The sequence below is a fragment of the Arvicanthis niloticus genome, chromosome 6, assembly GCF_011762505.2.
Source record: "Arvicanthis niloticus isolate mArvNil1 chromosome 6, mArvNil1.pat.X, whole genome shotgun sequence".
NCBI lineage: Eukaryota > Metazoa > Chordata > Mammalia > Rodentia > Muridae > Arvicanthis > Arvicanthis niloticus.
Genome location: NC_047663.1, coordinates 69,535,777 through 69,550,829, shown reverse-complemented (window position 1 = coordinate 69,550,829; position 15,053 = coordinate 69,535,777). Strand labels below are relative to the sequence as shown.

General features: G+C 48.4%; 1 protein-coding gene across 1 annotated transcript in view; it reads left to right on the top strand.

Annotated features, from left to right (window-relative positions):
- The window catches only part of Col23a1 (collagen type XXIII alpha 1 chain), a 288,185-nt gene that overhangs the window by 251,072 nt on the left and 22,060 nt on the right, over window positions 1-15,053 (top strand). Inside the window, exons 6-12 of the mRNA XM_034505846.2 lie at window positions 3,093-3,119; window positions 4,886-4,912; window positions 5,781-5,807; window positions 10,617-10,733; window positions 11,562-11,597; window positions 13,156-13,182; window positions 15,011-15,037. Of these exons, the coding sequence (XP_034361737.1) occupies window positions 3,093-3,119; window positions 4,886-4,912; window positions 5,781-5,807; window positions 10,617-10,733; window positions 11,562-11,597; window positions 13,156-13,182; window positions 15,011-15,037 (288 nt within the window). The remainder of the gene's footprint in view (window positions 1-3,092; window positions 3,120-4,885; window positions 4,913-5,780; window positions 5,808-10,616; window positions 10,734-11,561; window positions 11,598-13,155; window positions 13,183-15,010; window positions 15,038-15,053) is intronic.

Genomic DNA, 15,053 nt, shown 5'->3' with positions numbered 1-15,053 from the left:
AGACCATCCCCTAGCCCTTCCCTGAGGCATTGCTCTCTCCCAAATCCAGGCTTAAGCCCTTTTCCAGCCCCTGGGAATGCCTATTTTGTAAATGAATATAAACTCTATAGCCTCATACCTGGGTTGTTATGCAAGGTCTCAGCCTGGCCCTGAATGGAATGAGGGCATTCATGACACTGAGAACACTGCCACTCAGAAACCCACACTCTAGAAAATGATCTGGACAAGGTTTGTGGGAAAGAAATCTGCTTCACAAAGTAAAACCAAGTGTTCCTCAAATTTACTAGACCACAGAATCTCTCTCCATCAGTCGGAGAAAGAAAGGTAGAGGAGAGATGAGGAGTTTCCATCCTAGAAAGTCTTACATCTCAGAGTAACCCAGCCCTCCCCTTCCCACTGCCATCCTCCCCAGGACAGAAGGGACATCAGAAGCATGTTATCAAGTCAGGTACATCCATCTGACTACAAAGCAGGATGTTCTACTGGGTGGTGGCTACAAACGCCTTTAATCCCAGCACTTAGGAGGCAGAGGCAGATGGATCTCTGAGTTTGAGGCTAGCCTGGTCTACAGAGTGAGTTCCTAAGTGGCCAGGGCTACACAAAGAAACCCTGGAGAGAGAGAGAGAGAGAGAGAGAGAGAGAGAGAGAGAGAGAGAGAGAGAGAAGCAGGATGTCCTCTACCTCTGAGTCCTCCTCCTCAGTGTCACCAACTCCCAGTAACTGTCCTCTACTTACCCAGCAGTCTCTTTGCAGCCCAACAACTCACCCAGAAGGGGGATTAATTCAGAGGCCTATGAACACCTCTCTTACCTAGGCCTCATCAGCCATCAGCCCAGCACCACCTCTGCAGACAAAGGTCATGGCTGTGGGTCAGCTGTGTCCCCAGCACCCTGTTTCAGCTTTAATTGGACCCTTCTCTGCCCACACTGCCTACCTCCCCCAACATTCACCACATCCACATTAGAACCAAATCCCCAAGTGTTATTTCACTGGGTACCCCTCCCTAGCCATTTCTGCTACCCCTAACCCAAAGCTGACCACGCCCCTTCTTGGCTCTGAACTGCCAGGACTCACTCATCATCTGTTCCATTTCTCTCTCCTTCCTCCCTCATGCGAAGGTTGACATCCTTCATCTGAAAATCTGAAGTGCCCCAAAATCGGAAACTTTTCTGAGTTGTTTGCCTAACACCCCAGCTAGAAAATCCCACAGTGTGACACTGAGCTTAGCAGACAGAATTATTAGTATCATGCAAAATTACCTTCAAGACATGTGGATAATATGGAAAAGAGACAAATGAATTTCATTTTGTTTGTACTTGGGTCCATCTCCAAGATACCTCACTAGGTAAATGTGAATATTTCAAAATGCAAAACATAAAAAAATCCAAAGACATGTGTCTCAAGCTTTTTGGATAAACAATACCCTCCCTATATGTGCATATGTTTGATGAGCTATTGTAGGGATGGAACCCAAGTCTAAACACAAAACCCCTGACCTTTCAAACATTCCTTGTGCTCAAGCCTGCTGTGGATGATAACATAATGATATGTTAAATAGTTGTACTCATGGAGCGTAGTCTCGCCGTATGGAAGAATTCACCGGTTGGGCATCATGTTACCACCTGAAGTTTCAGATTTTGAGACAATCTGGTGTAGCTCAGGCTGGTCTTGATCTCACCTTGACTGATGGATCCTCCTGCTTCCACTTTCTGAAGGCTGGTATCACAGGCGAGCCTGGTTTTTAAGCAGTGCTGGGGATTGAACCCAGAGCTTTGTGTGTGCTAGGCAAACACTACCAACTGAGCTACAATCTCAGCCTAGAAGGCAGGTTTTCTGATGAGGAATGTTTGACCCAAGCTTTCCCCGGCCACATGTTCCATGTCAGGTCTCACTCGTGTGCTCGAGAGTCAAGGGAGGAAACTTTCTTCTTGGCTGTCATAGACACTTGTGTAGAACATACATTAGCCATGTCCCCATCAGACTGTATTACCAGGAACAGGGACAGACATCTGACTCTAGGATGCCGAGAAACCTGGAAGGTTTTATGAAAAAGGAGGTAACCAAGCTGAAGATGTGCAGAGAGGAGAAGAGTGAGCCAGGCAGGGGGACGGTGTGTGCAAAGGCCCAGAGGAGTGGAGCTGCAGGCATTGCTCCCGGGGTCAAAGTTGATGTACATGTTAAACTGGAAATGTTTCTTTAAAAAAAAAAAAGTGAAGTACATGTGGGGATAAGGGGACAGTGGTGAGGAGGGTGGGGCTTGCAGAGAACAAATAACCCTGGTCCACAGTCTCTCCCCATGTTGTACCCATCTAGCCCTAGAGGGAGCCGGGTGAGACTTGTTCAGTAGACAGGTGATTAGAGAGTACACCTTAGCACCAGTGGCAGGCACAACAGGAGCCTGGTCATCCTGATACCCTGCTCTTAGTCTTGGCCCAGAAATCATCTAGCTATTGTCTTATTACTGCTATTGTCACATGCCACAACAGAATGCTTAGCCTTCCAGAGTCTTCCAAACTGAGTGACAGTCACTCAAGTCAAGCTGGCTTAAAGGAAACCCAGGAAACAGATGTGTGAGGATCACTGCACAGCTCCAGCATCCAGCCCTCATCACTCTTTCCTCAAGACTCTCTCTCTCTCTCTCTCTCTCTCTCTCTCTCTCTCTCTCTCTCTCTCTCACCATGGGGCAGGGGAGGGCAAGGAACCGCCAGGTTCAATCCCACTGGGAGAAAAGAGCCCCCTTCCCCCTTGAGAGCACCATTGAAGTCCCAGACTTGATGCTTATGGCTCAGCTTACAACCCAGGCCTGCACCTGTTACCTCGACAAGAAAGAATGTCATTGCCCACCTTCAACCATCCCACCCTAATGATGGGGAGGACTTTAGAGAAGAACTGCGGCTCTGTTATCAGGGGATGGCATCATAAGTGGCTAACTACACACAAGCGCCCTTCCCCCACTCCCCACCCTGGCCACATGAGATGTGGCCTCAGAGGGCTCAGGGCAGGCTTTGCTTTCTTGTCACTGAATAATGGGGTCCTAAGACATAGAAGGAATGTTCCTATATGTAACCCTTGATCTCTCTCTCATGTTCCAGGGACCTCTAGGTCTGGACGGCAAGCCAGTAAGTGACCACAACATACTAAATGGTCCTGGGTTGGTTAGGACTGTTACTATGGGGGAGAAGTGACCATGGGGCACTTGAGGGGACTGGAAAGTGATTCAGCAGCTATAGGAGAGCAAGACAAAGTCGTTTGTCATGTGTGTTCAAATCCATCTGCTGACTGAGTAACCATGGAGATGCCCTTTTAGCTTTCTGCCTCGAGGCATCCTCTCCTAGGAGATGTGGAGTTATGAAGAACCATGATCAGTCCCCAGTGTTTAGTCAGCCCTCAAAGTCTACAAATCCCTCCCAATAGTCCCTAAATACAAAATGTCTAACATAGCTTCAATACTCCCATGATGGCATTAGGTTAAAGAGTTCTCAATACCTGTTCCAGGAGTCCATGGTCCACAGGCATCCTCAGCAAATGAACAAGGTGCACAGGGAAATATAAGCACAATTAAGTAAATACTAGGGTGTGAGTGAACAGGTAGACAGATGGGGTGTCGGTAGGTAGGAGGTGGATGGATGAATGGATGGGTGAATAGATGAGTGGGTGGTTGGATAGATGAGTAGATAAATGAGTGCATAAGTGGGTGGTGGGTGAGAGGATGGATGGATGGATGGATGGGTAGATAGATGGATGAGTGGATGAATTGATGGATGGATGGATGGGTGGATGGATGGATGGATGGGTGGATGGGTAGATAGATGGATGAGTGGATGAATTGATGGATGGATGGGTGGATGGATGGATAGGTGGATGGATGGATGAATGGATGGATGGATGGATGGATGGATGGATGGATAGATGGATAGGTGGGTGGATGGATGGATGGATGAATGATAGATGGATGGATGGATGGATGGATGGATAGATGGATAGGTGGGTGGATGGATGGATGGATGGATGAATGATAGATGGATGGATGGTGGATGGATGGATAGGTGGATGAGTGGATGGATGGATGGATAGATAGATGGATGAGTGGATGAATTGATGGATGGATGGATGGGTGGATGAATGGATAGGTGGATGAATGGATGGATGGATAGGTGGATGAGTGGATAGATGGATGGATGGATAGGTGGGTGGATGGATGGATGATAGATGGATGGATGGTGGATGGATGGATGGATGGATGGATGGATAGGTGGATGAGTAGATGGATGAATGGATGGATGGATGGATAGGTGGATGAGTAGATGGATGAATGGATGGATGGATGGATGGGTGGGTGGATGGATGGTTGCATCATGGATGAATGCATGAATGATTGCTTAGATGGATGCATGGGTAGGTGCATGCATGGATGCATGCATGGATTCATTCGTGGATGCATGGGTGGGTGCATGCATGGGTGCATGGGTAGATGCATGGATGGATGGGTGCAAGGATGCCTGCATGGATGTTGGATGGATGCATGTATGGATGAAGACTGGATGGCAACTCTGGACAATTGCCTCCTCCCCAGCAAAAACAAAGCATGGAATATGTGTGCTCTCAGGCAGAAAAATTTGTGCATGTGCCCTTTTCCTGCTCAGAGGATGCCTGTAGACACTTGCTGCTGACCCCAAACCCTCACTACCATTATGCTGAGGGCAGGTGTAGAGCTTCCAAGAGGCAGCAAGGAAAGCTTGACAGGCCTGTGTTGTGTTCAACTCAGATGCCCACAGCTCTGCTGGTCCCACATGTCCCTCTGTCCCACAGCCAGGGGTCAGCCAGAGCTGCAGCCAGCCCAGCTCGCCTCCCTCACAGCTGTTCTTTCTCTATCTTCCTTCTCCAGGGACTTCCAGGCCCCAAAGGGGAAAAGGTAAGTGGAGGGGGATGCAGTCCAGATTCTGTGTGCTGACGAAGGATGCCAGCAGTCAACTCCAAACCTCAGTTCCAGAGCATGAAACCCAGCATTAAACAGCATTAAACACAGGACCCGCCAAGTTCCTTGTAAGGGAAAAAAACAAGGAAGAGGAACCAGAACAGAGCTCAGAGTGGCAGGGCTGAGTGAAGACCTCAGAGGCCACATGCAGTTACGCCTGGGTGATGTGGGTGCTCAGGGACTCACCAATCAATTGATCGGTGCCCCCAGCTGCCAGCAGGGCCGAGAAAGCTGTGGAGTGACACAGGACCTGGTGGCTCAAAGCCTCCTCTTTGCATTCCAGCCCCACTACTGTGTGCTTTGGCAAGCTGCCCAGCTGGGAGGGCCTCAGTTTGTCCTTCTGTATAAAAGCTATGGGGGGGTGGGGAGGGGAGGAGCTGGTTTGGGTGCAGCTACAGCCACAGCCACATCTCTGGGGTTTTTGAGACCAAAGAGAAGGTCTCTCCTTTGTGTCTGTTGCTGCGTAACCCACCAGGTCAAAGCTCATAGCTTTGCTATGCCTCTCCAGTCCAAGGTTCAGGAATTGTGAGAGGATACAGTGTGAGCAGCCATCCCACAGACCACACTGTGTCTGGGATCTTGAATGTCTGGGATGCAGATGAGGGCCTGCCTGGCTTCAGTCTGCTGGCTGTGTGACCTTGGCCTTATTATGCAACCTCTCTGAGCCTCAGTGTCCTCACCGGAAAAGGAGATTTAAAATAAGGCCCACCTATTGTTTGCGTCCAAACACAGAGGGGATGTTCAAAAGGAAATGGGGAGAAATAATGAAGTCAGTAGCCGCTCATCCTCCTGTATTTGGTTCTAGGGTGCACCAGGAGACTTTGGCCCACGGGTAAGAATGGAGCACCACCTCCCTCATCCACTGCACATGGTTTGTTTAATATCATTATATTAAGGGATTTCTAGCATTCCTTCAGGGATCCCAACTCACCATAGCTTATCCCAGAAAAAGACAAGTGAGCTAGCCTTTCCTCTCCACCTTCGTCCACCCTGTGGAAGCCCCCAGGTACCCTCACCTAATAGAGGCTGCCACTTCCCACTCAAATGGCAGTTATCTGGCAGATGTCCTATTGTCATGCTTGTCACCATGACAACCAGACACTGACCATCCCATGAGACAGCAGGCACTCAGGAACAGTGAAGGCCCAGAGCTCAACGCTGTCACTTCCCAGCCCCATGACCTTGGCAAGTCTCTTTTCCCTGAGATCTGACCCTTAAAACCAAGAGGGTTGACAATTCACACACACACACACACACACACACACACACACACACACAGAGCAAGTGCTGTGAGTAGCCTTCACCATTTCCAGAATGTTCTGGGCAGAGCACCCTGACCACAGAGATTGAGAGGTAGACATCAGATGCCCAGAGAAAGACCAGGTCACATGGAAGAAGGTTATGGGCCCCGGAACACATGAGCGCAAGGGTCACTCACCCACACCAAGAATCTGCCAGCTTGGGGTGGGGTTGGGTAGGGAACAAGTGAGCTGTTTGGACCCAGGAGAACAGTGAATAGCAGATGAAGAGGGGGAGGAAGGAAGGACAGAATGCATAGGCTACAGCTTTGGGGCAAGACCCAGCTCTGCAACTTGAAGGCTCAGAGCCCAGGTTTTTGAAATGTCAACAGGGGTCCCATCACAGGGTGTTTGAACTGAAGCAGGTAGGGGGATGAAACCAGCTGCATTTTAATGGGCAGAGACAGGCCTTGTTGAACTGTCACCAGAGGTGAGAACCAGGACCACACAGGCAGAGAGACTTCTCTCAAGTCAAAGAAAGGATTATTGCCCAGGTGATGACTCCTTCACGTTGTTATCATTGAGGTGACTGTTACCACTCAGCTGGGAAAAAGCCACATGTGGTTTCCCACGTCCTATTGTAGGGCTTCCTCCCAACTTGGCACTGGTTTTTTAGGGAGGCTTCTGGGTAAAGCTTGCCAAGAGGCAGGAAGTGAGTACAGTAACACCTGTTAGGAGTTCCACCCAGTATGGACCCAGCATCATACCTGCTGCAAGCTTTTCTATTCTATTTTCTATTCTGTTCTGTTCTGTTCCGTTCTGTTCCATTCTGTCACAGGGGCTGGAGCAATGGTGTTGGTTCACTCAGCAAACCCCACCACTAGCTGCCTTTCTCTGGGCTGGGTTAGGTGGCTTCACCCGGTGATTTTTGCAGTCCCCTCCTGCGTTTCTGACCACACCACCTGTTTGCCACCTAGATGGTTTTCCCACGGCTCAACGCAGGCTTTATAAGTAGAGATCATCGTGGATACAATCTCGGCATACTCAAGGTAGCCTGGCTGAGTGAAGGGGCCTGGCCTGCTAGTTTGCTGTGCTCCCCAACCTCTAATCACCCTGTGTTGTCAGGGTCAGACCTCAGCCATCCAGTTCTGGAGAGGTGGACAGGGGAAGAAAGTCAAGCAGCACATACCTTACTCCAAGTACCAGGAGGCAAAGCAGTCAGATCTCTGTGAGTTCAAGACTAGACTGGTCTACTTAGCAAGCTCCAAACCACCCAGGGCTTTGATACTTTGTCTCAAAAAAAAAAAAAAAAAAAAAAAAAAAAAAAAAACAAAAACAAAAAAAAAAAACAAAAAAAAAACAAAAAAAAAAAAAACGGAAGTGGGAGTATCAAAACTCCTCTTTCTGTCTTGTTGAGTCCAAGCCAGAAGCTCCCAATCTGGAACCTCTGAGCTATAAGCAAAGGAACAGCCGGGGGGGAAATGAAATCCTCTGGATTCAGTACTGAAGGAAACAGGAATGTTTACTCATGTTTACTGAGACAGGGTGACCTAATCACAGTGTTAATTTGGAGTCTAGACTTCTAACTCTTTGATCAGGAAATCTGAGCGGTAACTATAGAGAACTGCCAGTCGTTTACTGAGAGAATTGACTGACATGAATGTGAAGTGTAGTTTGTGAGAAAAGCGAGCTCTTTCCTGTTAAGGGAAGATACACAGATTGAAAAGGACCTCTGAAAAAGACCAGTTGCAGTTCTGGCACAAGGACCCCAGAACCAAAGGAAAGTGCTCAGTGGGTGTGATGGCCTGCCTGAAAATCCAGCTTCAGAAAGACAGACAGAAGAGCCCCACGGCAAGCTGGCTAGAGAGACTATCGGTATCCACTGAGCTCTGGCTTTGAGTTAGAGAGCCTGACTGAGTAAGGCAGAAGATTATCACACTGCGGATGATTCCGGTCAACCTCAGACCTCCACATGCATACACATACATGCATGCGTGTGTGTGCCCATGTATGTGCAAACATCACACACATGTACATACTCCCCAAATGGGGGGGGGGGGGAGACTAATACTAGAAGCTGGAAAGATAGCCGATCAGTTACAAGCACCGGCTGCTCTTCCAGAGGACCTAGAGTCGTTCCCAGCACCCACAATCACAACCATCTTTAACCCCAGTTCCAGGAGATCTAATCCTCTCCTGACCTCCATGGGCACCAGGCACACACGGTGCACAGACATACATGCAGGGGAAGAAAGCACCCATACACATATAATAAATAAATGAACATTTACATTTAAAAAAAACATAAAAATAAAGCTGAGTGTGGTGGCACACACCTTTAATTCCAACACACAGAAGGCAGAGGCAGGTAGATCTCTGTGAGTTTGAGGCCAGCCTGGTCTATAAATCAAATTCAAGCCAAGGTTATACAGAGAAACCCTGTCTTGAAAAAGAACAAGTAATAACAACAACAACAACAACAATAATAATAATAATTGTTGTTGTTGTTATTATTACAAAGACCAGTTCCCCTGGCAACAGGAGAAGGCTTAGATGTTCTTAATTAGTGGCCCTAGATAAGTAATTACTACCTCAGGCCCCCAGGTACTTCATCTACAAGATTAAAAAAATAGCTTGGCCCCAGCTAACTGTTCACCGATGCTGCATTAGACGGACTACCTACAGGAAGTGCTTGCTGGGTTCACACAGGGCTTCTTCCTGTCTTGGTTGCCGGACACTACACCAGGGCCCATCACCTGTGCCAGTCACACTGTGGATTTCTGTTCTAGGGTGGGCCATGAAGTAGGGGTTCAGCATGCCTGAGGTCTGACCTGGTACTAATGTCCAGCTGAGAGTCAGGGAATTTGAGTGACGTAAGAGTGTGAAGCCCTTCACTGCCTGTTGTCTTTTTATTTGGAGATCACTGTAAATTCCCTCACATGTGTAGATAATCATCCCTGTGCATCTTTCATCCAGTTGTGCCTAAGGTGACAGCATGCACCACTGTGGGCCATCCTAGAGACCCCGAAAATGGTGATTTAAGCCACCAGCCTTACTCAGAGTTCCCTGGTTTACACAGGCTTGTGTGTAAACGAGTGTCCATGCTTGAATTAGAGTGTGTGAGTATGTGAGTATGTATGGATGAGTGTGGGCTCAACTATGTGTGTGCATGGGTGTATGTGTGTGAGTGTACACAAACGTGTGTCTGAATGATTGTGAGTGTGTGTGTGTGTGTGTGTGTGTGTGTATGCAGGCAGGTTTTCTTCTATAGAGTGTTAACACATATGGACTCATGTGACCACACACAAGGATCTCTCACGTCGTCACACTCTCTTGTCTTCAGTAGGATGGTGGGATCACCTCACTCACCCATCCCTAACCCCTAGCAACCACTAATTTCAATATTTAACTTTCCATTCAATGACATCAAATGTGTGGAATCACATGACTGTAACTTTTCAAATAATTTTTAAGATTTATTTAACATTTTTATTTACATATGTGTGTGTGTGTGTGTGTGTGTGCACATGCACCTGCATGATTGATGTGTACCATGTGTGTACAGTACCTGCAGAGACCAGAGGGTGTCAGATCCCTGAACTGGAGTTCCAGGCAGTTGTGTTACCAGATGTAGATGCCAAGAACTGAACCTGGGTCCTCTGCAAGAGCAGTACGTGCTCTTAACCACTGAGCCGTCTCTCTAGGCCCATGTATAGCTTTGGGGGACTATTCTTCCATTTAGCATAGTTTCCCTACAGTGTCCAAGTTTCTTGATATATCAGAAATTTAATTTTTTTTTTGGTTGGGGTGTTATTGTTCTAGTTTTTGTTTTCCTTTGTTTTGGCTTGAATTTTACAGTTTGGGTTTTTGTGTGTGTGCATGTAAATGTGTGGTCTCACACACACCACAGAACAAGTGTGGAGGTCAGAGGACCTGGTTGTCTCCTCCTGCTCTGCGGGTCTGAGGATGGAACTAAAGTGGTCAGACTCTGGTGCAAGTGTCTTTACAATCCAGCCATCTTGATGGCGCTGGTTTGGATTTTCTGTGATAGGGTCACAGATTTATGGTTCATGCGTGTCTGCCACTTTTAATGCAGCAAGAGAGAATCAACCAGGAAGTTCTTATAGAAGACACTCAGCCTCACACAGACAGCACATGTCAGCTCTTCTCCTGACAACAGATCCAGGCTTCAGACACTAGAAGGTGGCAGTAAGGTCCTGTTGTGTCTGTTCCACCAAGGTCCCCTCCTGCCAGAAGCCAATATCAAACGCTTGTCATCCTTGGTGCCTGCCTCAATGGCTGGGGAAAAGGAAGGCACAGGGGCTGCCCACCTCTCTCTGGAAGCTAGAACCCCTAACCCTTACCCTCACCCTCAGGGTCAGGTCAAACCATGTGTCTTTCAGGGAGCCCAAGGGCAAGATGGAGCTGCAGGACCACCCGGGCCTCCTGGACCACCTGGGGCTCGGGGCCCTCCTGGTGACACTGGAAAAGATGGCCCCCGAGGAGCTCCAGGCCCAGCGGTAAGAGAAAGCATGGAACTGGGGCCTCTCAGAGCTGGTCCTATATTGATGCACTCTGAACCCTGATCCCCAGAGCTAACCCCAAACTAGCATTATTCCTTGTAGGCCCAACCCAGCCATCATCCAGTGAACACTCAGCCTAGCTCCAGCTCTAGCCTCAAGTCCTCCCACAGCCCAACCCTAACTCAGACCCTCATACAACCAACCTTTAAATCTAGAATAGGCCTGCTTCCTAGTCCCAGTCATGACCCTGACCTCAAATCCTGTCCCACACCCCCAGCTCTAACTCTTATCCAGACTCTAATCCTGAGCCTGACCTGAAACCCAAGTCTAACCCTAAAAGACCCATGGACCCAACCTTGAGTTGCAAGCTCAGTCCAAATTCTCACCCCAACTGTGACCCAGAGTCCCACAGGTCTGTCCTTTAACTGTAATTCTTCACTAACCCCTACTCCTTTCCCTGCTCTCTCCCTCAATACTAACTAATGAGCCTCCGTTTCTCCCTAAGGCCATGTGAGGCCAGGCCACATATAGTTCTCTCATCCTAGCCAAAGACTCCAATCTGTCCTTTCCTGCAGCCCAGAGTCCACACCTCTACCACACTACCACCAGAGGCTCCTATCGGGGCACATCCTCTCAACTGGCCCATCCATCCACTGTCACATTAGATGCATAGCTCCCAAAGCCTCAACCTTCTCATCTGTAAAGTGGGAACAATAAACCACTTCTCAGGATTGAATGAGGGTGAATTGGATGTTCAACTTAGAGCTCTTGTCCTTGCCCTGGCATGAAACTCAGGATCACTGATATTTTCACATGCCTCCTTAGGGTCCCAGAGGAGAGCCTGGACAACATGGCGAAATGGTGAGTGTCCAAGGTGTTTGTAAGGCTGGAGTTCGGGATGTGGCTCCAGAGATGGAAGCCTCTTTCCCGCTGTAATAGCTGCTTCCCTTGTTGCTATGACAAAACACTTAGCAAAAGTGACTGGAAGATTGATTCTTGGGTCACAGTTGAGGGTACAGTCCATCATGGTGGGGAAGGTGTAGCAGCAGGCACACAGAGCAGCTGGTCACATTATATCTATCAGAAAGCAGAGTTATGGATGCTGGCACTCAACCACCTTCTCTTTTTCTAAAAGACTTATTTATGTATGTGAGTACACTGTTGCTGTCTTCAGACACACCAGAAGAGGGCATCAGATCCCACTACAGATGGTTGTGAGGCACCATGTGCTTGCTGGGAATTGAACTCAGGACCTCTGGAAGAAGAATCAGGGCTCTTAACCACTGAGCCATCTTTCCAGCCCTTTATTTATTTTTCAACCACCTTCTTTTATACAGTCCAGGACCCCAGTCCATGGGACTGTGTTACCCATTTTTAAGGGATCATTACTGTTCAGTTAAATCTTTCTGGAAATGCCCTCACAGATACCAGATGTGTGTTTCCATGGTGACGCTAATGAATCTAATTGAGGTGATAAGATAAACCCTCATGCACTCACACCAGAATTATGTAGACGTACATGCATAATTCAGGGCTCGTGTGTGCATCCCTCTACCCACAGTAGGGATGGGCCAAGTCCCCAGCCTGGGCAGAGTCCTGGAACCTCACCTTCCTGCGTGAGAGTCTGCAATGCACCTGTCAACTTTTGAGGCCTGACACAACCACTGCTCAAGACACAGAAGTCTGTCCTACAACTTGGCTAAACAACCCTGCCTCTAGCCACACATGCCTCTCCCTCTGAGATGTGGTCACTCTTGATAAAAGGAAAATGGCAAGACAGACCCAGGAGCACCTGGAAGGCTCAGTATCCACTACTGAGCCATCTCTCAGGCCTCATGCACAACTTTCAGAATGACTCTCCCACCCTACCCCCCCCCCCACTCCCACCCCCACAGTTTCCTTGCAGCTTATCTAAGTTCTTGGATGTGTCAGAATTTCATTCCCTTTTTTTTTTTTTTTTTTTTTCATTTTGTCTTTTTTGGGAGGATATTCTATTGTTTGGGTTTGGGTTTTCTTTTTGTTTTGGGTCTTGTTTTTGTTTTCCTTTGTTTTGTTTGGGGATTGAGTTTTTTTTATTTTTAGGGTGTTTGTGTGTATGTGCATGCATATGTGTATGGACGCACACACACACCACAAGACCAACATGGATGTCAGAGAACAACTTGGAGGAATTGGTTCTCTCCTACTGCGTGGGTCCCAAGGATTAAGCTAAGATCGGCAGGCTCTGGTGCAAGCACCTTTGCTGGTTGAGCCATCTCACTAGCTCTGATTTGGGATTTTTGAGACATGGTCTCATGGATCCCAGAGTGGCTCTAAATTCATTATGCAGCCAAGAATAACCTTGAACTCTGACCTTCCTGCCACCCTTATCCCTCAAGCCCCCACCTCATCTAACACCTCTTCTCTTCTCTTGTTCTAGGGCCCCAAAGGACCTCCAGGACCCAAGGTGTGTGCTCAGCACCCCTCCTGCTCCTTGGTCTTACTCCCCACCTTCCTCTCCCAACCTCCTCCAGTGAAACTGAGGCAGAGAGGTTAGAAGAGACAGGGTACTGCATCCGTAAGGCAGTCCAAAGGAAAGACAGAGTACTGCATCCGTAGGGCACAGTACTCATCTGGTAAATAGGGGCATGGCAGATCTTTCCTGCCTTCACACTAGACTGTGAGGAATGAATCACAGGACACATTGGCTGTTTGGAGGTTTTGCTTTGGGGTTTTGAGGGTGTTTTGTTTTGTTAGTTGTTTTGGTGGTGGTAGTTTGAGACAGGGTTCCTCTGTAAACTGGCTGTCCTGGAACTCACTGTAGACCACGCTGGCCTTGAACTCAGAGATCCACTTCCCTCTGCCTCCCAAGTGCTGGGATTAGAGGCGTGTACCACCACTGCCTTGTTCTGTTTGTTTTTTAAAAACTTTTTTTTCTATGAAGTTTTAGGCTCACAGCAAAACTGAGGGGAAGGTACAGAGCTTTCTTGTATAGCCCACACACACTTGCCCTGCCCACCCACACCCCACCACCTCCACCCCTCAGACGTGTAGCTTCCCTTGTCTGCATCCCCTGTCAGAGTGGTAAATGTGTCACCGTTAAAGAATTACATTGACACATTGTCCCCCAAAGCCCACAGTTCACAGGAGGGTGCCTAGTGTCTAGTGAGACAAATGTGTAATGACTTGTGCACTCCGGTAACATGTCTAATAATAATTTCACAGTCTTAAAAATCCCCTTTTCTGGGGGCTGGAGAGATGGCATGAGGATCTAAGTTTGAATCCCCAGCACCCAAGTAAAAAGCCAGGCATGGCTGTGTATCTCTGTAACTCCAGCACTGGGAGGCAGAGACAGACAGATCCCAAAAGCTTCCCGACCAGCATAGATGAAACAAGCTTCAAGATACACTGTCTCAAGGCAAAAAGGGAAAGGAAAAAACTAAAAGAAAAAAAGCAGAGAGGAATAGAGTAAGACATGTACTATCCTGCATGTGCAGGGACACATGCATGTACAACACCACACACACAGAGAGAGAGAGAGAGAGAGAGAGAGAGAGAGAGAGAGAGAGAGAGAGAGAGAGAGAGAGAGAGAGAGAGAGCTTCCCCCTTCACCTGTCTTCCTCCCTAGCCCCTGGCAGCCACTGATCCTGGTCTTGTCTTCAAAGCTTCTGCTCCACATGCAGTCTGGACAAAGCTTCACTCCGGGGTTCAGGGCTTTCAGATTTCGGCTTGCTCTCTGCTTTTTGTCCTAGTGGCTACTCTACTGTCTAACATCCATTTGTGTTCTATCCACCTAACATAAGGCCTCTTGGTTGCTTCTTAGATGTGACAATTATGAGGGAAGCTTTACAGGTTTTTCTGTGATCAGATGTCTTCAGCCACCGTAGTTTCTGAAGTTCTTAGCCCATGCTGGGGCTCCCTCTTTGGGCTAAGGCAGTACCTGGGATAGGAAGGAAGCCTGAGTTCTCTGTGCAGAATCTAGAGTCGCTGGACTGAGGGTGGTAAAGGGCTTCAGTTAGCAAGCTTGTTAAACTCCAACACCCATCTGGGGCTGGGGGGTGCCCCTCCTCATCTTAAAGAACGGTGATTTCCCCAAGCTCAGAGAAAGAATCAAAAGCTGACTGACTCCGTGTGAGTGGGGGGGGGTGGGGGGGTGTGTTCAGGCCCCTGGAGGTCCTGAACAAAGGCAGGCTAAGGTTGTTGGTGCCACTTACACCAGAAGGGGCTAAGGTCTGCTGGCCACACTCCCAGAGCACTGACCACTCCCCCAAACCCTCATTTTGTTTTGTCTGCAGGGAGAACCTGGCACTCCTGGAAAGAAGGTGAGAGAACCCTGTG